Source organism: Homarus americanus, unplaced genomic scaffold, assembly GCF_018991925.1.
Source record: "Homarus americanus isolate GMGI-L3 unplaced genomic scaffold, GMGI_Hamer_2.0 scaffold30161, whole genome shotgun sequence".
Classification (NCBI taxonomy): Eukaryota; Metazoa; Arthropoda; class Malacostraca; order Decapoda; family Nephropidae; genus Homarus; species Homarus americanus.
This window is the reverse complement of record NW_024718697.1, coordinates 328,075-351,502: the sequence shown is the minus strand read 5'-3', so window position 1 is coordinate 351,502 and position 23,428 is coordinate 328,075. Positions and strand designations below refer to the sequence as shown.

Genomic DNA, 23,428 nt, shown 5'->3' with positions numbered 1-23,428 from the left:
ACTAGGGAGAGTAGGAGTGAGAGGTAAGAGGGACTACTACCAGGGAGAGTGAGAGGTAGGGAGAGTGACCTTTTACTAGGGAGAGTGAGAGTGACAGGTAAGAGGGACTACTACCAGGGAGGGTGAGAGGTAGGGAGGACCTCCTATGGGTAGGGGAAGGCTAATACCAGGAAGAATGAGAGGGAGAGGGGACGATACCAAAGAGGGTGAGCAGTAGGAGAATAACCTTCACCAGGGAGAATAAGGTAGGAGGGGGATCCCTGTGGGGTTCTTGAACTCTGACAACACTTGTGTGGGTCCTCTCCCAACTGGCGACTCTTACACTCCTCTTCCTCTGTTTCCTTCTTTCTTTCTCCTCCTCCTCCTTCTACTCTTTCTCCTCTTTTATCACCATTCTCTTCTCTTTTTCCTTTACTATATCCTTCATTCTCTCTTTTCATATATCCTTAACTTCTTCTTTGTCCACCTCCTCTCTTTCACTAGCTTATATATTTGTCTAGTTATCATTAACCTCTCACGTACGCACACGTTCACACACACACACACACACACGCACACACACACACACACACACACACACACACACACACACACACACACGCACACACAATGGGCCCCACGAGTGTACTAACATGTACTGTACAAACTATCAGGTAAAATTATTTCACTCCTCTCCCTAACCTAACATTTATCACACTCTTGCTCCCTTACTGTTTTATCATCATATATATTCAACTCCCCCATCCATTCTTCACCTTCTCTTCCTCTTACTTATTCAGTTCTGTTATAATTCCTTCATTCGTTTATCAAATTACTTCAAGTGATTTTTTTCATTCATCTTTTATCAAGTTCTATATTTTTAATGTTTTCTCTCACCAATAATTACCTATATCTTTGTCTATTATTCTTTTATAGATATTAATTAACTGCCGTATCTTCTACCTGACCAAGGTGAGTATTGAGAACAGGTGATGAAGACGAAGGAATGATAGGCAAATATTAAATTGGACTGATTGATAATTATATAGAGAAATGTTAGCTGACAGATGGTTACAGACAAACAGACAGACAGACAGACAGACAGACAGACAGACATAGCGCCTACAAAAAAGAGAGACAGGTAAACCATGATAGAAAAATGATTAAAGTTAGTTTTATTTCGTTTCATTAATTCAGAAATGAGAATACAGGTACAGGTAATATACAGATACTAGACAGGTGAGAGAGAACTCCAGGTGAGATAATAATAATAATAATAATAATAATAATAATAATAATAATAATAATAATAATAATAATAATAATAATAATAATAATAACAACACAGGTATAACATCATATAATTAACAAGAGTACAGCAGACTACCAAATTACCGTAACCACAGCTTGACCTCTGCCTTTTAGCTGTGACTTTAACCTATGACATGAATACACACCACATGAAAATATGTTTATTATATAATGAGGATACACGTTTAACATTCACCTAAACATTCATTCAGACAAACATCCACATTAACACATTCACCTAGACAAACATTTATCCACACCTAAACATTTACTCAAGTCACACATTTATTCACACCAAAACAGCTACACAGATATCCAAACATCCACATAGATTAAGCACAGATACAGACATCCAGACATCCACATAGATTAAGCACAGGAACAGACATCCAGACATCCACATAGTTTAAGCACAGGTACGGACATCCAGACATCCACCTCAACTCCCGACAACTCCCGACAACGTAATCAACAACTAACAGTACTAATAACAGTAATAACCCGTTTACGGCAATGAGAAAGAACGGAGGACAGTCAAGAGCACCAAACAACGGCAAACAGAAATAACACTAACGGTAAAATATACTCCACTACTAACGGTAACGGTATAACCCTTAAATAAAACAAGACCTCACCTACCGTTTAAGATGTGACTACCCTCCCTTCCTCCCCCTACCGCCGTCAAGTCCTCTACCTCCTCTTCCTTCTCCTCTTCCTCCTCCCACCGGCTGCTCGCCTCTTCCTTCCCATTCATCTCTAGTCGTAAACAAGCATCAGAACAGTTACCACTGACCCCTTATTCTATCAATCATTCTTAATCTCTTTTTCAATCCACATACAAAACAAAAGATACAATATTGTTTTTTTAAGTATTTGTTGTTAATTTTTTCTTTTGAGTTTAGTTAAAAGGTAAGGAATATTTTTGTTTTGTTTTGGTAATGACTAAGGTGGCAACTCCCTCGACCTCCCCTGACCTAGCATCACCTGGCTCAGGGCTGCCAACTGCTTAAAGTCATTACCCAGGGGGATAAATCTCTTGAGGTGGGATAAACCCCCTCCTCCCCTTCTCCCCCTTTCCCCTCCTCCCCACAAGGATCAGCTCTATGGAAACAAGAAAGCAAAGAGTAGCATAAGAAAGAAATGAAAGATAGTGAAAAAAGAAATGTAATATAATGAATGAATGAATGATAAAACAATAATAAATGTATAAATACAGATAAAACCAAAAGAAATACATAAATAAAATAGAAGAGGTAAGAGTAAATTAGGTATAATGATATAGATGACAAGAGAACATCACAGGGCATCATTATACAACACTATCTACCATCTTTGTCTGTCCGTCTCTGTCCGTCTCTGTCTGTCTATGCCTGTCATCAATCTGTCTTTCTTTGTCTTACAATTTGAATATTCTGTGTCTGCCAATCGGTCTTTCTGTCTGTCTGTCAATCTATCAGTCAGTTTGTGCCAGTCTGTCAGTCAATCTATCAGTCAGTTTGTGGCCGTCTGTCAGTCATGTTGTCATTTTATCTGTCTGTGTGTCGTGGTTGTGATAGGATAAGGAGAGAGAGAGAGAGAGAGAGAGAGAGAGAGAGAGAGAGAGAGAGAGAGAGAGAGAGAGAGATTACCCTTACCAATAAACGATTAACTTAACACAAACACTTCACTATATAATACACTAATGACCATCCAGATAAAAAATAAAAATAAAACACTGAGGAGAATTATTGATGTGTGAAAATAAAATAAAGAGGAGAAGTATAGGTGAATTTCCTTTTCCATTCCCCTTCCCATCCTCTCAATTTCTTTCTTTTCCCTCCACCTCCCTATTGGAAAACATCTTGCGTGTATGGTTATAAAGGCTAAATGTTTCCTCACGCCTTCTCCCACACGCACACGCACACACCACAGCCACACCTCTCACACAAACCACTGCCACACCCAGTTGACCCTATGAGACACCAATAATTAACATATACCATTTCTATCCATAGGTGATCTACTGTTTGACCATATCACAGTGACTCAGTCTTGTTTAATTATATCACTGCTGTAACTGTCTTAATTATAGGTCTATTATTTCTGTAACCTTGCCCTAAGTAGTATTACCTTTACAATATATCCTTAATATTTATCTTAATATCCCTAATCATTACCCAAATATCCCTAATCATTACCCAAATACCCCTAATCATTACCCAAATATCCCTAGTTTTACCCAAATATCCCTAGTTTTACCCAAATATCCCTAGTTTTACCCAAATATCCCTAGTTTGACCCAGATATTCCTAGTTTTACTCAAATATCCCTAGTTTTACTCAAATATCCCTAGTTCGACCCTAAACCTTGATACCCCGTTCATGATGGGACAGAGAAAGGGAAAATATCTTCGTGCTCAATAAGTTCTATACTCTGTGATAGGGAATTCCCCCCCTCCTCCCCCTCCCCCTCCCCCTACCTTCCCCTCCCCATCTTTATATCCTCCTCCATTACCCTTCTACTCTCTTCCTTCCCTTACCCTCCACTTCCCTCCTTCCTGTACCATTCCTCTTGCCCATACCTTTCTCCTTCCTCATCCTCCTACCTTCCCTTCTAATTCTCCATCCCTTGCTTCGCCCATTCCCTTTACCTTCCCCATTCCCTTACCATTTCTTCCTCCATCCCTTATATTCCCTTCCTCCTTCCCCTCTCCTCCCATTTCCCTTTCCCCTACCCTACCACCCCTCCTTCTTTTCCTTTACCCCTACCCCTTCTTCCTTCTCCTCTCCTCTCATTTCTCTTTCCCCTACCCTCCCACCTCTTCCTTCACCCTTTCTCTCCCTTACCATCCCCTTCCCCTTACCCCCATCCTCCTTTCTTCCCCTTCTTCTTCAGCCCTTTTCTCTTCCCTCCAACCCCCTTCCTTTCTCCTTCCTTACCATCCCCTTTCCCATAAACTCCACCCCTTTCCATCCCCTCCTCTCCCCTCCCTTTCTCTCCCCTACCATCCCCTTCTCGTTACCTCTCTTCTTTCCCCTCCCTCTTCCTCCCTTCTCTCCTTCCCCCAGTCATATCCACAACTTGGACCGGACACGTACCCACTGTCCTCACTGATAAGGGCAGCCACGGCAGGTTGATGTTCTCGCAAGGTTTAGATACAAGTTAATTGACTCTTGATTCATCCTCTCCCCGGCATTTCGTTAAGCAGGTATTAGCACGTGCGGTGAGGTAAGTGTAGAGTAGTGTCCGTCGTCCTGCTGATAGTGAAGATATATTGTTTGTGTGTGTGTGTGGTGAAATATGGTTACTAACGCGAAATGCCTGATTACATTGTTTGACATAATACTCTGTGGATCTTCCTGCCTTAATATTTGCGGACTGTGAACCAGGGGACAGCATGACAGCATCCGAAAGGGAGACTCTCTGGCGCCCAGGATGTTCACGAAGCAAGGAACAACAGAGCGAAGAACAATAACGGAATAAGGGAAACTATAAGTAACAATAATAGAACAAGATACAGTAACGGAACAGAGAACAGTGACAGAACAGAGAACAGTAACGGAACAGAGAAGAATAACGGAACCTACGAACAGTAACGGAAGAAAGAACACTAACAGGACAAGGAACAACATGGAAACGAAGAAACAACAACAGAACAGGGAACAATAACGGAACAAGGAACAATAGGCGGAGCAGCGGGGTTGACCAGCACCAGGAAACCCACACAACTGGTTTATTATTCGTGTATATTCTCCTCTCAGAACCTCAGAAAAATAAGCCCAAGGAAAGGATTAAGACGATCATCCCTCACCTGTTAACCATCACCAATAATCACCCTTAATCATGCACACCTCAGAGGTCAAAGTACCCGACCTGTACCTGAAGGGCTAAAAATATATACCCTTACATTGTCATCCAGCGATAACCAGCCTTAGGAAACGAGAGAATAAGGGCGATTATGGTATGGATTTTAATTATATCTAGAGACCATAGTGTACTTTATTGAGCTTTAGTCAGTATGGTAGATATTCATAAGGGATCTTTTATTTACGGCGATGGATCATAATTTGTTGATGGAGGTAAGAAGGAGGAGGGGTAAGGAGGGGGAGGAGGGGGGGAGGAGGAAGAGGGTAAGGTGGGAAAGGTGGGATGATCTTATCCATGGGAAAATATCCAGTGAGGATGTAGAAAGTGTTTCCTGAAGACGGAGACCAGATGAATTAATACTACGAGCTAGACAAAGAAATCGTCGTTGGTGGGATAGGAGGAGGGTGGGATAGGAGGAGGGTGGGATAGGAGGAGCGATAGGAGGAGGGTGGGATAGGAGGAGGGTGCGATAGGAGGAGGGTGGGATAGGAGGAGGGTGGGATAGGAGGAGGGTGGGATAGGAGGAGGGTGGGATAGGAGGAAGGTGGATGGAAATGGACTGTGAATCCGTGGAGAAAAAATATGAAGTAATAAAATCGAATTATCTGGAGAATCTGCATTAACAGCTTATTTCACCTTAAGACTAACCACCGTCACCCTATTTAGTGGGATGGGGTGAGGTTAGGTTAGTGTTTAGGTGAGGTTAGGTTAGTGCTAGGTCAGGTTAGTGTTAGGTTAGGTTAGTGTTAGGTTAGGTTAGTGTTAGGTTAGGTTAGGTTAGTGTTAGGTTAGGTTAGTGTTAGGTTAGGTTAGTGTTAGGTGAGGTTAGGTTAGTATTAGGTTAGGTTAGTGTTAGGTTAGGTTAGGTTAGTTATGTTAGTGAGGTAGGTTAGTGTTAGGTTAGGTTAGGCAAGTAGTATGCTAAAGGTGTTAGGTTAGTGTTAGGTGAGGTTAGGTTAGTGTTAGGTGAGGTTAGGTTAAGTGCTGCGAGGGTGAATGTGTTTGACAGATGTGAGAGACAACAATAGACAGGACAGATGTGAGATAACGAGACGGGACAGAAGATGTGAGATAACAAAAGACTGGAGAGACACTGGACAGCAAGAGACGAGACAGATCAAGGTCGACCGTCCTGATGTGATGCCTGTCAACGATAACACACACACACACACACACACACACACACACACACACACACACACACACACACACACACACACACACACACACACACACACACACACACACACACACACCATCTCATCAATTCAGTAAGTTCCGAGAAAACAAATACGACACATGGATGTTACAGCAGCGTCCTTAACCAGACCTCTTGATAAAATAAAAAGTGACAACAGACAGCACCAGTATAATTCCTCCCTATGCTTGCGATATATATATATAATTTTTATTTTATTTTATCTTATTTCCTTCCCCCTGACGGCACCCGGACAGCTTTTGGTAACAGGTTAGATTAGAGTTAATTAGAATGAAGATACTAACTAACTAACACTGGTCGGAGCTGCATGAAGGATGTTTCTATCTTCATTTTCTGTGTATAGTTTTCATACTTATTATTATTATTGTTGTTATTATTATTATTGTTATTATTATTATTGTTTGTTTGTTTGTTTTTTGCTCATATGAAGACTCTCCTCCTCCCCCTCCCTCTCTCCTTCCCTGTCCCCCTCCCTCTCTCCTTCCCTCTCCCCCTCCTCTCTCTCCTTTCCCCTGTCCCCCTCCTCTCTCCTTCCTTATGTCCTCCCTCTCTCCTTCTCCTGTCCCTCCCTCTCCTTTCTCTGTCCCCTCCCTCCTTTCTGTCCTCCCCTCTCCCTCTTCTCCCTCTCCTCCCTCTCCTTCCTCTCTCCCCCACCCCCAGGTGGTGTTAGCAGGAGGTTCTTCCAGAGGTGGTGCGCCTGGGGTGCTTTATTCACAGTTGATCATCATGACCCAGCACCAGTAATGTGGGTCAAGTTGGTTGTTAGAAGGTTAGCAGTCAGCCCCTAACCCAATCCCCAACCGTGGGGTGGGGGTGAGGGCAGGAGGTGGGGGGACATGAAGAGGGTTGGGGCAGGGGTGAGGGGTGTGTGGGTGAGGGGCAGGTGGGGGTGAGGGTGAGGGTGAGGGTGGGGGTGGGGTAAAGTGAGGGGTGGGGCTAGGTGAGGGTGGAATTGGGGTGAGGGGTGAGGGTGGGGTGTGGAGGAGGGGTGGGGGTGAGGGTGAGGGTGGGGTGAGGGTGTAGGTAGGTGGGTATAAGGGTGAAAGGAGGGAGAAAGGGTGAAGGAACAAGGTGGGAAAAAGGAAGGAAGGAAGGAGGGAGGGAGGGATGGAGGGAGGGGTCCATGCACCTGGTGAAGGGTCAAGCGTTCTCTCACACAGATTACCTCCCGGGGTGATACTCCTCCCTCGTCCTGATGACAGAGGAGGAGGAAGAGGAGGAAGAGGAAGAGGAAGAAGAAGAAGAAGAAGAAGAAGAAGAAGGAGAAATGAGAGATACAAACTAAACCGGTAATTTTTCCTTCTAAATTAATTCAGTAAATTTTCCTTTTAAATCAAATCGGTAAGTTTTCCTTTAGTAAGATAAGTCAGGTAAGTTTTCTTTAAGGAGTAAATCAGTGAGTGTTTCCTTTACAAGATAAATCTGTAAAATTATTCTTTTATTACCTTCAGTGTTCTATGTAAGATGGTGAGAGGAGAGTCAAGAAAATTTTTATATACGCTAATTCCTCCCCTCCCTCCTCCCTCCCTGCCCTCCCCGCTCCTCCCTCCCTCAAACACTCCGCCTCTTCTACAATAAATAATTTCCTTCTCCTCCCACCACTACATCACGACCTGCCACAAGAAATACAAAAATCATAACATTTTCGTTGTTTTGATACAAATAATTTTTTTTCGACCAAAGAAAAATATTGGAATTTGCAAATTGTATTCGTTTGCAGGAAAACTTCATTATGACAAGCAATGGATATATACAAAAAAAATCTAAAAAAATAGTTTCCGTGACTCTGCCCGAAAAAGTGAAATTATATTTATTTGAACCACCGGTTGAAATACTGAGTTTTTCGAAATTCCGCTGAAAAAAAAAAATTCGGGGACGTTCTCAAAACCAATAGTTTATACACAAAATTAAATAAATTAATGAATAAAACAAAACATGAACAAAAAATATAGATTAAATCCAAATTTGCGACGAAGTGATGATTCAGAGAGAGAGAGAGAGAGAGAGAGAGAGAGAGAGAGAGAGAGAGAGAGAGAGAGAGAGAGAAGCATTTGACGTTAAGGAACCAAACTGAAAGGGAAGTGAACTTAATCTAACCAAAATTACCTCCATCAACCTATCACAACCAATGAGTCATTCAGCACCTAACACAACCAAATCCAAGATCAACCAAACTCAACCCACTAAGTCAATCATCCAAGTCTGACATAATTCAACATTCAAGTCATCCAAGTCAAGTCAACAAACATTATCTTACGAACGCTAAAAGAGACTGGAAAATAGTGTTTACATTCATGTTTATTGGGTCAATATCTAGGCCAGAGTAATATACTGGTGACCCCATCATTAAAAGGTCAAACATTGGGTCAGTTGTTTGGTACAGTTAACGCAGGATTCCTTTGTTTAGGAGTGCCCCCCTCTCTTCTATTCTCGTTTTCTACAGGGGAAACTACAACGATGAGAATACGTTACTTGTTATGTTCAAAGACAGATCTTAGTAACGAATAACTTTTATTTTCGTTAAATCAAGTTCGGAAAAATCGCTTATTTAACCAAAACTCATTTTATCAAAATTAAATTTAAAAAAAAGTCTAAATTTGACTAATGCCTAATTAAGCAGAGGTCCATTTTAGAAGGAGCATCCGCCCACGTGTCTAGGGCGGTACCTGGGCGAGTTGGGTCCTTAAAGGCTGTCAGTCACGTGACCGGATCAGCTGATCGAGCGTAAATAAAGGGGCTGGGGCAGGGAACGATCTTTATCTGCCCATTTGTTCTCCCTGAGCCTGGTCACTTGTGGGTGTACTGGGTGGTGATACTTCTGCCACACCCGCTCTCTTATTTACACTTATTTTCACAACTCAGGTTGTACTGCTCCCCCATTATTCTTATGTTTTTAAATTCCACTCTAATTTATATGTATATGTGTGTGTGTATGTATGTGTGTATGTATGTGTGTGTATATGTGTGTATATATGTATGTATATGTATATATATATGTATCATGTTACATCTTCACACTAATCGATGCTGTTATGTTAATCAATTGTATTTCATAACCATTCTATAACCATTAACTGTTCTTTAAATTGACCATATAAGTTAAATGACTTACGGATGCAAGTTATGGATTAACCTGAAGAATATTCACCCCAGCTTATTTAACTTAAAGGTTAGGTTAGGTTAGTGTTAAGTTAGGTTAAATTATGTTAGATTAGGTTTGGTTAGGTCAAGTTAGGTTATATAAGATAGAGTACAGTCTCAAAAGTTTGCTCTCCGTGGTGGAACTGAGACACTGGAATGAGTCTCCGAACTTACCCCAACTGTCATCTGGTGCGGCCGTCTTGTCTGATCTCATTTAGGGTCGATACTGCTTCATTTTGGGACGAATCGACCTTTTGTCATCTGGTGTACTTTAACCAGCCAGCAGGTAATAAAGGCCACCTGTCTATAAACAACCAGGTGTGTATAACGACAACCTATCTAGACGCACCATCAATCCACACCAGCTTCCTCTCTATGGCGGCCACCTGTCTATAACGGTCCACACACCTCCCCCCTCTCCTCTCATCTACAAGGCCACCAGTCAACCATACCTAAATCTCTCATAATTAACTACCTGCTTATGGTGAGTCTCTGATCACCCCCACCCCCCTTATTTTAAACTATCGTCTCTATATTTTCTTATCTATAAACAACAACAAACAAATTATAATTAAATTCCTTATATATATGACCCCCAAATCCTCCTGGCTAGTTCCCCCAAACCCCCCGCCTCTCTGTCCCCCTTACGTCTCCCCTGCCCTCTAGCCCCCTCCCCTACAGGAAGAGGATCCACAAACATAACCGACGTCCAGGAATAAGCATTGTCAAGGTAAATTGTTCCGAGAGGTGACCTGACTCACTCCCTGGCCAGGCTAGAGGGTATTACTGGCTTAACTACCAGGAGGAGGACACGGCGGGTTGGGCGTGAGGATGAGGTACACCAAGGAGCGGAAGGAGGGAAGGAAGGAAGGAAGGAAGGAAGGAAGGAAGACGGAAGAAAGATGGAGATATAAATGGAAATGGGCATGAGAAAGGAAAGGGAGGAAGGAAGGAAGGAAGGAAGGAAGGAAGGAGAGGAGGACGGGAATGGGCGTAAGGATGAAGTACACCCAAGATAGGATGCAAGGGTGAAGAAAGAAAGAAAAGAAAGAATGGTCATGGGCAAAGATAGTGATACAAAGATAAAGACAAACAAGACAAGCATAAATCAGAGAATAAAGTTGAAACGGAGGGAGAGAGAGAGAGAGAGAGAGAGAGAGAGAGAGAGAGAGAGAGAGAGAGAGAGAGAGAGAGAGAGAGAGAGAGAGAGAGAGAGAGAGAGAGAGAGAGAGAGAGAGAGAGAGAGAGAGAGAGAGAGAGAGAGAGAGAGAGACATGCACAGACAGAGAGACAGACACAGGCACACAGAGAAAGACAGACAGACATAGACATTGACATAGACATAGGTCCATTCTTTAAGAGACGTTTAGAAGGAACACTGCTGGCCAAGGATATAGTAACGATACTTGTTCTAAGATAAAGAAAGATTGTAACGCTTGTTGGTTGGTTAGTGATGGTGGCGTTGTGACTGAGGACACACACACACATACACACACACACACACACACACACACACACAGAGTCATTGGCCACACCTATCCCTCAAATCTCTCTCCCATTACCTTCCCAAAACTCCCAATCAGCTCCCCTCCCATCCCCTCCCACACACATATATACAAATCTCCTGATCCAACTTCCTGCCAAATATGGACTAAATAGTGATTAAGGTATCATCTGTACGGCCCATGACGGAGGGACCCTACACACACACACACACACACTCCACTTTCACCACAAACAAACATGCCCTGGCTCCACGGGATGGGTATCTGGGGCAGTCGACATGCACACAGGAAGAAGGCTAGAGGAGAGGTGGGGTGACGATGGGAAAGAGGGAGAGAGGGAAGGAAGGGGGAAGTGTAGGAGATGGCGTGGTGATGGGAAGGTGGAGGAGGAGGACTGGAGAGAAAGTGAGGGAAGACAGTGGCGAAGGACGAGGAAAAGGGGAGGGGATAAGAGGAAAAAGATGTTATGGAGGGAAGAGGAAGAAGAGGAGAGAAGAGTGTATGGAGGGAAGAGGAGGAGGAGGGATGAAGGCAGGCATGGAGGGAAAGCGAGTGGAGAGAGAGGTAGATGAATACTTTACTAGATTAACTGTATGTTTAATTAGGTTAACATACAACTCACCAAAAGATCTTGGGATAAGTTGGGTTAATGTAAGCTAGTTTAAGAGGATTTATTACAGGAGAGGTTAAGTCAAATACGTTAGGTAAGGTTAAGATACCCTCCTGTAAGTTAACATGAAATGACAGGTAAAGTTAAGATACGCTGGTGTAAGTTATCATTTAATAACATGTTACATTAATCCAGATTAAATTCGACTGTAGTTATATCATCAGTGACAACAACTTGGTCAGTGAGCTACCTGTCAACACAAGTTTCTGTGGGATTAGTCGACGGTCGGTGTGTATTACGTGTCGACTCCATCTAATACCACCTGCTGTCATAACAAACACAATTACACACATACTCCTGATTCATGCATTCTCCTATTAAATATTTATACATATTTCATTGATGTATGAGTTTTCCTTCACATACACAGATTAGAAAGCTAAATATAGTACGATCAAAGTCAACACTCGCTTCATCAAGGTACACCGTCGTTGAATGGAAGTGAAAGTGGGTCCCGTAAGCCTGGTGGGCGGGAGAGTTGTTAGGGGAAGAGAGTATAACTAAAGACGGAAGGAGGTAGTGAGGCTGACACCTTCACTTGGGACACAAAGCGAGTATTGGATCCACTGAGCCAGAAACAACGACTTAATACACACATACACACAACAGCATTACCACCGCCTTTATTTACACTCGATATAAACATTACATATATAAACTCCTCTCATTATCTGGACACACAAGACACACACCTCACCTCACGACTAATTACCACCTGTTTATCCCAGTCTAATTATTCAATACTGATGAAAAGGATAACTTCTAAAGATACATAATTCTCTTTCTCTCTCTTTTACGGTTTCGGATTATTTCGAAAAATTTCAAAGACTTGTATTGTCTCCATTAGGTGTAGTACTGGCACAGATGTTCACTGGAATCAAAATCTCTCATGTAAGATCTGCCTACAGGCGGACAAACATCAATTCCTACATAAAATATTACATGAGCTCATGGACGTTACCTCATACAACAGTGGTACTGACATGTAATGGTCACACACCCACCCACACACACACAGCCCATTGTGAGTGACACCCCGAAACTAGGCAAAGATAGTGTATCAGATAATGATGACAAGTGTAGAACTTAGTGGTGGTGGTTCCTCACCAATGGCAAACACGATCTCACCTCACACTATCACTACGCCCTCCTCATTGTCTCAAGACACACACACACACACACACACACACACACACACACACACACACACACACACACACACACACACACACACACACACACACACACACACACACACACACACACACACACACACACACACACACACACACACACACACACACACACACACACACACACACACACACACACACACACACACACACACACACACACACACACACACACACACACACACACACACACACACACACACACACACACACACACACACACACACACACACACACACACACACACACACACACACACACACACACACACACACACACACACACACACACACACACACACACACACACATACACACACACACGCACACACTTTGTTGTTGACATACAGATAAGGTGGATATGAGCGCAATAAGTTTCAGGTGATTTCCTAACAGATACAACGAATGGACATCTTTCATTTACATAAGAAGAGACAATGGGGTGGACCGTATCAGAGCCCTGCATAATATTACCACACCTCCACCCACACACACACACACACAGGGGACCAAGATGGGACCACTGTGCTTCCTCATCCTGATCAACGACGCTCTATCAGACACTCCTCACAGGTGGAAGTACGTGGATGACTGCACTGTGGGGGTCTCAGTGGACAATACCGCACCAGACTACTCATCGCTACAAGGCACCCTGGACAGGCTACAGGCATGGACTACGGAGAACAAGGTCACCATCAACCACACCAAAACCGTAGTCATAACACAATCAAGGCAGCCTCGTACCTTCTCTACTTGCTACGACGACTTAGGTCACTTGGGACACCCACGCCAGAGCTGAGGACCATCTACAACGCCTTTATTCTCCCCAAACTAACGTATGCGTCACCAGCCTGGTCGTCTTCTCTCAACTCCACCCAACAACGTCAGGTAGAGAAGGTACAGAAAAGGGCCTGCAGAATCATGCTCGGCGCAGAATACTCCGGCTACACCAACGCTCTCTCCACCCTGGAAATGCCATCCCTCAGTGACCTCCACCACCAAGCACTGGAAAGGTTTGGCAGTGGACTACTGCACCACCCTCGTCATCGCCACCTCCTGCCACCTGCAGCCCCCCACCCACCTCGCGCAGTCCGCCACTACAACAAAATTCAGCCCATAAGAGCCCGCACCGATAGATATAAGAACAGCACCATCCCATCTATTGTTAAAATAATAAACAACTCCTGATTTATGTACTGTACAGCCCTGTAAATGTATTCAACGCATATTATATGTTCAAATCAAATGTAAGTCTGTATATTTTCAGCCACCGGTTGCAACTCTATTAATAAACCGTTTATTATTATTACACACACACACACACACACACACACACACACACACATTTCACTTGTTGTATAACAAAATTACACAACGATACATAACATACTACATGATGGAGATAACACAACAATAGCACCATTCTAACGACTGTTTTATCCTGCACATCATAGTTAGTCGACGTACAGTACAATGAACACATTCCTAAGAAATCTATATAAATTCACATGCTTATTGTAGGTTAAAAGGAACCGATATACATGTAATAGTATAATGTACTCATATAACGATTATACATTCTAGTACTCTCATATACGAATCGAATTATAATGAAACGCATATAGCAAGTAGTAACAGTAATATACATTTAACATAAGTATATACCGGAAAGTGAAGAGAAACCCAGGCACGCATATATATTTTTTATACGGTCTTTTCATATATAATCTATGTATAAGAAAAAATACACAAAAAAATTACACCAACAACACATACACATATACCACAGGGTTGGTACCAATGTCTTTCATAATATAGGTACTCATATATGCTAGTATATACAATGAAAAAATACATATGAATACATGACGATATATTCTGAGAGGCTATGTAGCAGCTACGTCCTATATAATCTTCCTATAGTGTGATGAACTATTTTATAATGTAATGGACATAGTTTTTTTTTTGCTCATCATTAGATAGCAGAGCTTAGCATATTAATATTGAGAGAGAGAGAGAGAGAGAGAGAGAGAGAGAGAGAGAGAGAGAGAGAGAGAGAGAGAGAGAGAGAGAGAGAGAGAGTGATGTACCAGGAACACTAAAGTCCAGAAATGTGATACTGTGTCAAAAACATCAATTATCTGATAGTGTGCAGCACCAGGATCATCAATAATCTGGTCGTGTATAATCCGGAAAATCAATAATCTGGAAGTGTGTAGTCCGGAACATCAATAATCTGGAAGTGTGTAGTCCGGAACATCAATAACCTGACAGTGTGTAGTCCGGAACATCAATAACCTGACAGTGTGAAGTCCGGAACATCAATAATCCGGCAGTGTTTAGCCCGGAACATCAATAATTCGGCAGTGTTTAGTCCGGAACATCAATAATCCGGCAGTGTTTCAGGAACATCAATAATCCGGCAGTGTTTAGTCCGGAACATCAATAATCCGGAAGTGTTTCGGGAACATCAATAATCCGGCAGTGTTTAGTTCGGAACATCAATAATCCGGCAGTGTTTCAGGAACACCAATAATTCGGAATTGTTTAGTCCGGAAATCAATAATCCGGCAGTGTTTAGCCCGGAACACCAATAATGCGGCAGTGTGTCGTCCGGAACATCAATAATCCGGAAGTGTTTCAGGAACATCAATAATCCGGAGGTGTTTAGACCGGAACATCAATAATCCGGTATTGTGCAGTACCAGAAACACCAAGAAACCGTAAGTGATAATTCCAACGAACACTGAAATACTGTGAGACACACTTACCTTGCCCTGGAGGTAAATGGTGATTCATGTCGGGCTTGATGAAAGCTAGTTCACGCTCCCCTGCTCTGTCCACTAGCAACAACCTGAAGCAAGACAAAAACACGGTTAAGACGTGATCAGAACACATTAAAAGGGTTATAACAAAAAAGAATACATTTAAAACTCAGAAAATGCGATTGAAACAAAGAAAATACGATTAAAGCACAGAAAATACTATTAAACACAGGTAATATAGTTAAAACGCATAAAATACGGTTAAAACGTAGAAAATACGGTTAAAACAACTATAACAACAACAACGTATATTTCTGAGTGGCAAGGATGGTGGTGGTCTCAGAGTTTCAAGTCAAGCCATCCAAAATACAGTGAAACCTTCATATAACGGACTTTTAACTCTATATAATCCGTTATATTGGTGTTTCACGTCTAATGGACCATCGATATAACGGATTTTCATCTCTATATAATTCGGTAGAGGGAGATTTTCACATCTAATAAACCCTTACTATAACGGATTTCCTCACCATACAGTCCGTTAAATGGAGGTCTAACTGTAAGTTATTTTGCAAAATAACCGATTTCACAAAAAAAAAGTAATATATATATGTTACGTTTTTTCGTCTTATTAACTCTCCTCCTTTAGTCGACACTCTCTCTTCCCTTTCTCTTCGTCGCAATGTTGCTTCACTCTCTCTCTTTTACAGGTACTTTAACGGGCAATGTTCGGTGGATTTGACATCCTGTGTACCGCCGGCAAGGTCGTGGGCTCGTAACACACGTCTTGCCCGCGGTGCCCACCATTTCTCTGTGGATGTCGGTCACACGAGAATAACCCGTTATAGTGCCTCCTTCTTTCCTCACACAGCCAAACTGTGGAATGCTCTGCCTTCTTCTGTGTTTCCATACTTATACAATCTGTCTCACTTTAAAAAGAAGGTTTTCCAGCATCTTCGTGATGTAGATTAACACAGTATAACATTTTTCTTCTCTATTTTCAATTTCTTTCTGTTATTATTTTTTCGCCCCCCAGGCCCCGTTGTGGGTCGTTTGACTTGTGCCCGGGTGGACTAATTCCCGTAAAAAAAATAATAAATAAAAAAAATAAATCCTTGAATGTATTTAAATGTATGTATGTATGTATGTATGTATGTGTGTATGTATGTATGTATGTATGTATGTATGTATGTATGTACGTATGTATGTCAGAGGAATAGATACAATGTGGTTAATAACTCATATTAAGACACACACACATATATATTGTGTATAAAAGGGAAGATATAACAAACTTTTCAAGGTCATCTGCCCCAGAGGTTCACCCAACAAAAGTGAATGAGAGAAGGAGGGAGGAGTAGTGAGAGGTGTGTTTGCTGTAACATGATGGAAGACATACTGTACCACCGCCGATGAGGTCACTTACTCGTGTGTTGGTAACCTATGTCTTGTTACAATACTCTTATCCACCATCACCAACACTGTCCATCGAGAGAGAGAGAGAGAGAGAGAGAGAACTGGAATAGCAATAAAATAAATACAAATAACTGCAATTAAAATCATGACAACTTCAGGGTATACCAGCAACAAACGACTAAAGATTGAAACAGAGAAATAAAAATATATATATATAAATTAAAAAGGAGAAATAAATAATGAATATAAACCGTGAGAGAAAAATTAAAATAAATCCACATATATTTAAAACTAGTTAATTAAAAAAAAAAATAGCTCATCTTTTGAATCGATTTAACACCTGTACGGAGTATCATCAAGCAGCGCCACCTAGATCAGTGACGTAAGAGATCTTAATTAACACCTGTGCTAGGAGGTGGGCATGTGGACACTTCTAATGCCCGTGTGTGTATGTGTGTGTGTTTGTCTTACACGTACGGGTGTTTACAGTAACACTAGAAGGTAAAGGGGTGGAGGCTGGCTGGCGTCACCTAACACACACCACCTCCTCCTCCTACCTTACCTTGTTACTCTTTCTCACCTGCTGTTGCATCGTGTTACACCCTAGCTCACTCACCAGCCCCCTCACTCACTCACTCCCTCCCTCACCCTCTTACCGCCCCACATCACTTAATAACTCACTCACTGCCTCAGTCACTCACCCACTCGTTCGTTCACCGGCTCACTCACTCACCCACTCGTTCGTTCACCAGCTCACTCACTCACCCACTCGTTCGTTCACCGGCTCAGTCACTCACTCATAAATATATTACTTCTCTGTAAAACGCTACTACAAGTTAATTACTCACACCTTCTTATATTAATCTAACGCAAACTTACTATAAATCTAATTACCAAGACAATTCCTCTCAATTAAATATATATTATGATATATTTACACCTAAACTAACTACACATTTCTACTTAAACCAATACTTATAAAGAACTTACTTACATGTGAATAATAAAGTGACCTATTTACAATAACTTATAAGTATATCAATTCTTCGTGACATTAAATTAGTTGGATTAACATAACACGGTACCTGATTTCAAAACTGTGCCGGCAGCTTTATACATTCTCACCCAGTCACTGACGGACCTCACATTGATGAGTTGAATTTGTACCATTTTTACTCACATTTTCTTTAATTATTTTCATTACCATTTATTGACGTATTTAATATTTCTGTTTGATTTATTTTATTGCTTTTATTTATCATACTTAATTATTTACTTATCATTCGTATCGTCACTTAGATCATTAAATAAGTAGTTATAAGTTTGACAAGAATTTTACTTATATAATACTTTTCATCCTTATTACTTATTACCTTATTCTTTGTTTATTATAGTTTTTTATTATTATTATTCATTATTAGCTTCTACAGTTTCCTAACACGTTGAAGTAGATGTATAAAGAGGTTAAAAATAATTAACTTGAATTTATATTTTTGTCTTAATTACAGAAAACCAAAATTAAATCTATATAATCGAGACTAAATAGAATTAAATAAATTTTGTATAATTTTATAACTATATTCCCGGCCGAATGGCGAAAAATTCTCAAGCTTTATAATAAGCTTCAACATAACCTAACCTAGCCTAGCCTAGCCTAGCCTAGCCTAGCCTAGCCTAGCCTAGCCTAGCCTAGCCTAACCTAACCTAACCTAACCTAATCGTAAAGTTTTAAATAGACGAGGAGGTTATGTTGAGGCTTATTAGAGCTGGGGGTCTATCAGGACTGGGGTCTATTAGAGCTGGGGGTCTATTAGGACTGGGGTCTATCAGGACTAGGGTCTATTAGAGCTGGGGGTCTATCAGGACTGGGGTCTATTAGGACTGGGGTCTATCAGGACTAGGGTCTATTAGAGCTGGGGGTCTATCAGGACTAGGGTCTATTAGGATTGGGGTCTATCAGGACTGGGGTCTATCAGGACTAGGGTCTATTAGAGATGGGGTCCTATATCAGGACTGGGGTCTGTTAGGACTGGGGTCTGTGGGAATGGGGTCTATCAGGACTGGGGTCTATTGGGACTGGGGTCTATTGGGACTGGTCTATCAGGACTGGGGTCTATCAGGACTGGGGTCCTGTGGGACTGGGGTCTCTCGGGACTGGGGTCTATCAGGACTGGGTCCTAATGGGACTGGGGTCTATCAGGACTAGGGGTCTATCAGGACTGGGGTCTATTGGGACTGGGGTCTATTAGGACCAGGGGTCTCTCGGGACTGGGGTCTGTGGGACTAGGGTCTATTGGGACTGGGGTCTATCAGGACCAGGATCTCTCAGGACTGTCTGGGGTTGCTTCAATTCACAACGACCTTACAATTCAGAGGTCAGCCCAGGGGAAGAGGTGAAGCAGAAGGAGAAAGAAGGAGAAGAAAGAAGGCCTAGCAAGAGTGAGTGGGAAGATAAACAGAGGAAGAGTAGTAGGAGATAAGGAGAACGAGAAGAGTAAGAGGGGAAGGAAGAAAAGAAAAGATTGGAAGGACGAGAGAAAGGAGGGTGGAAAAGAGGCGAAAAAAGTGTTGAAGAAAAGAACAGAAAAGGAAAAAGAAGAAGGGAGGGAAGGAAGAGTGAGGAAAGAAAGGAGATCAAGAAGGGAAGAGGCAGGGAGGGAGGGGCAGGATGGGGTGGGGAGTGCAGGAGGACTCGCCCGTACAAGTGTTCCTGCTGGGAAACCCTAGTTAACGTGGAGGAAGGACAGCCCAGGTTCCCCCCTCCCCTCCTTGTTGTTCCCAGTGATGCTGTACCGAGACCCACCACCACTGTTGTACGCTATTGAACCGTGATGATTATATTGCATCACTGTATTAATGAACCTTCCCCGAGAAACAGAAACACTATCTAGAAACACCAATAACTTTAAACCATCATCCTATAAGAGTTAAAAATAGTCCATAAAGGGTTAAATTATCATCCTTAAAGGGTTATAGATAGTCTTTTGAGGGTTATGACCTTCTCGTCCTCAAAAGGTAACACGTAGAGACGGAAGCATGCGATAACTGCGTAACCCGTACATGTATTTGTCACCACCAAGGAAACAAAAACAATTGATAACGCAGAACGGATATCCTTCCCCAAAATGGACAACGCTTTACATTAATCTCAGACGAAAAAAGGGACCAGGGGAATTTTCACACTTAATTCCCCCGACAGAGATGTAATAAGAAGGAATCTTACAGTGAATGAAAAAAGAAGGTCTTCTTAATATATAGTGAATGAGTCTTAATATATTATGAATAAGTTTTAATATAAAGTGAATAAGTCTTAATATATTGTGAATAGGTTTTAATGTATAGTGAATAAGTCTGAATATATAGTAAATAAGTCTTGAAGTATAGTGAATAAGTCTTAATATACAGCGAAAGATTCTTAATATATAGTGAATAGAAGGTAGGTAGGTAGTAGGCAGCTATCAAATAGGGAGGTACTACCGCCTGGGAAGATAGTGGAAGCATAGTGTGTTGTCTAATGGTACACCGACTGCCATATAGCATCACAAAAAAGTGTGACCAAGTCCCAGGTTGCTTTTCTGACTTTCTGCCTCATTTACACACAATTGCAGGGTCTCAATTGTTTCTCTTACTATTGACAACACAACATACATAATGTTTATCGTTTCTCAGTCTTGAGTTATTATTTTCGTTTTTGTATTTATTTATGGTTATTATTTTTATTTTTAGTATTTTATTTATTTTTATTATCTTTATTTAATTATAATAATAATAATAATAATAATAATAATAATAATAATAATAATAATAATAATAATAATAATAATAATAATAATAATAATCATAATAATAATAATAATAATAATAATAATAGTGGTAATTATAGTCATTGTTATTGTTATTATTGTTGTTATTATTATTATTATTATTATTATTATTATTATATTTTCGCCCCTAGTTCCTGGTGTGGGTCAGTGACCTGTGGTCGGGTGGGCTTATCTCCGTAAAAAAAAATAATAAAAAAATAAAAAAATAAAAAAACATGTGTTGTTAAATGAAATTATCATCCGTTTACGTGATTGAAAAAACAAATAATCATCCGTCCGTATGATTAGTGAAGCAGAATGATGACGATGACAGTCTAAAATTTGCCTTTCCTGACCTGACTGCTGGATGTTCTTTTCCACAAGTGAGGGATTATTTTATTTTCCCTAGGTACGATAAGTTTAAACATTGCTATATCCTTGTTGCTTTTAAGGTGGTGAAAAAAATTACTTGGTTTGGTTTACCTGAGTACAGTCCACACACACACACACATCCACACACAGAAGTTCATAACCTTCATTTGCTACCTTTACCTTCGGACAAGTCGAGTCTCAGTGCAATTTTGATGACATTTTGAACATTCTTTCTTGTGGGTTGTAACTTAAAAAAATCTGTCAAATGCTTCCTCATATCTCACAGTTACGAGATTTAACCTGAAGCAGAATTTGGATAGCCCGGGTCAAGTGCGGTCCAAGCGACGCAATGTTGACCTTCTGTTTGTGACCTTGAACTACTTGGAATAATTCAATCACAGCTCCGGGTCATTAAAGTTCAGTGCGTGTGTATGTGTGTGTGGGGGGGGGGGTTGAAATTTAGATGAAAGTTAGTACACACACACACACATTTATATGCACACCCAATAGATATACACCTATAAACATATACACATGCATTCAGTCTAAATCCATACAAAGTCCAAACATATCTGTATACACAAAAATAAATACATACATACATATATGCATACTATAAGTATATGCGTGTATAAAAACAGAACCAGTGACAAGAGGCTCCGTCGCTCACCACCACGTTTGTCAGCTCCCCCCACCCCCATGACAACAGGGTCCCTCCATAACTTCTACAGGACACCATCCGTCTCTCCGTTCTTCGGTAGTGCCGTGGCGTGGCTAGTGGTGGTGGATGTTGACGTCTGCGGCGGTGGTGGTGGTGGATGTTGACAATGAGGGTGGTGGTGGTGGATGTTGACAATGAGGGTGGTGGTGTGGATGTGGCCAGGTCTCCATGGTGTGAGAGTGGTGGCAGCGATGGCCAGCTCATCCAGGAGTAGTGGTAGTGGCCAGGTCCCTGAGGGGCAGTAGTGAGGGGGCAGACGTGTAGAAGCAGCGGGCTTCCTCTCGTGTTTTCGCTGGGCCGCGCTTGGCTGCCCAAACGATTGCTAGGAGCCCAGCCATCTAGATCACAATCTTCAGCAGCTGCGCCTTGCCACACCCTCACTCTGCCTCTATCATTATTCATAAAGTAAGCAAATCTTATTTATCATTCACAATGGTTTGTCGTAAAATCAACGTATCGCTTTTTGTTAATGAAATTATATGAGTGAAGGATGTAAAGTGTGGGGTAAACAAGCGAGTGACAGGGTAGATGTGGCAAATGTGGTCGCGTGCGGGCGAGGGCACATGCCGCGTGCTGGGTGGTGGACGCGGCCGCCTGGTGGGTGATGCTGGAGCCACCACCTGGTCCAACACCCTCCCTCTGGGCTTCGTTCACGCCCACCCTCTCTAAGGCTTCACTCAATTTCCTCCCAAGATACACCTAGTTGATCATCTTGCAAGACACGAGGGGAAGTGAGGACGGATGGATGAATAAAAATGGAAACTGATACTTGTTATTTTTGAGCGGTGAGGAGGAGTGACGTGAGAGTGTGGAGGGGACGTGTGGTACTTTGTGAAGATGTAGACCCTCGTGTGTGAAAAGATGCGAAGACTACTACTACACGTGAACAGTAGAGCAGGTTACCACCCTACCCCCCTCCCTCACCCCCTCCCCTCTCACCCCGACACACTCTTTTCCCTCTCTTACATCTCGTGCACTTCCCCTGATGTATTCTCTCTCTCTCTCTCTCTCTCATTACTATTTTTCTAACATTTTTACTATGGTAATATTTCTTCGATTTACGTATTTTTCTTTAATAATTTCCAGTGTGTAGAGCAGCAGCCTCTGGGTCACTTATGTTAAGACGCCTGACTTATCATCTTTCTATTATATATTAAGAGAATATAACATTTAAATCCGAGAGGTTGGAAGGTGATCAATTATTCTTATGTTCATTTCACGCGTAGTTAACACACAAGAAGGAAACGTTTAGTATGCATAACACAAAACATTTGCAGATGTGATTTATCGAAAATGTAATTTAGCCTAAATCCCAATGATTAATTGAGAAATGCTCATATCGCAGGCCAAGTACTTACGATTCATATGCAAATCAAAACTGGAGATTACAAAATGCAGTGCGCCGGACACCCGCGCCCTCTCAGGGGATTCAAAAAACCCGCGCATAGAGATCAACAGCTGTCGAGTTGCTCCATCTCTCCGGAGGGA

General features: G+C 41.8%; 1 protein-coding gene across 6 annotated transcripts in view; it reads right to left on the bottom strand.

Annotated features, from left to right (window-relative positions):
• LOC121859818 (homeobox protein prospero-like) overlaps positions 1 to 15,711 on the bottom strand; it is a 225,980-nt gene extending 210,269 nt beyond the window's left edge. For all 6 annotated transcript variants that reach the window (XR_006087733.1, XR_006087732.1, XM_042356784.1 and 3 more), the window contains exon 1: positions 15,635 to 15,711. Coding sequence is in view for 4 of the 6 variants with exons in the window: in XM_042356784.1 (XP_042212718.1) it covers positions 15,635 to 15,662 (28 nt within the window). In the remaining 2 variants the exon portion in view is untranslated. The remainder of the gene's footprint in view (positions 1 to 15,634) is intronic.
• Positions 15,712 to 23,428: the final 7,717 nt, after the last annotated feature.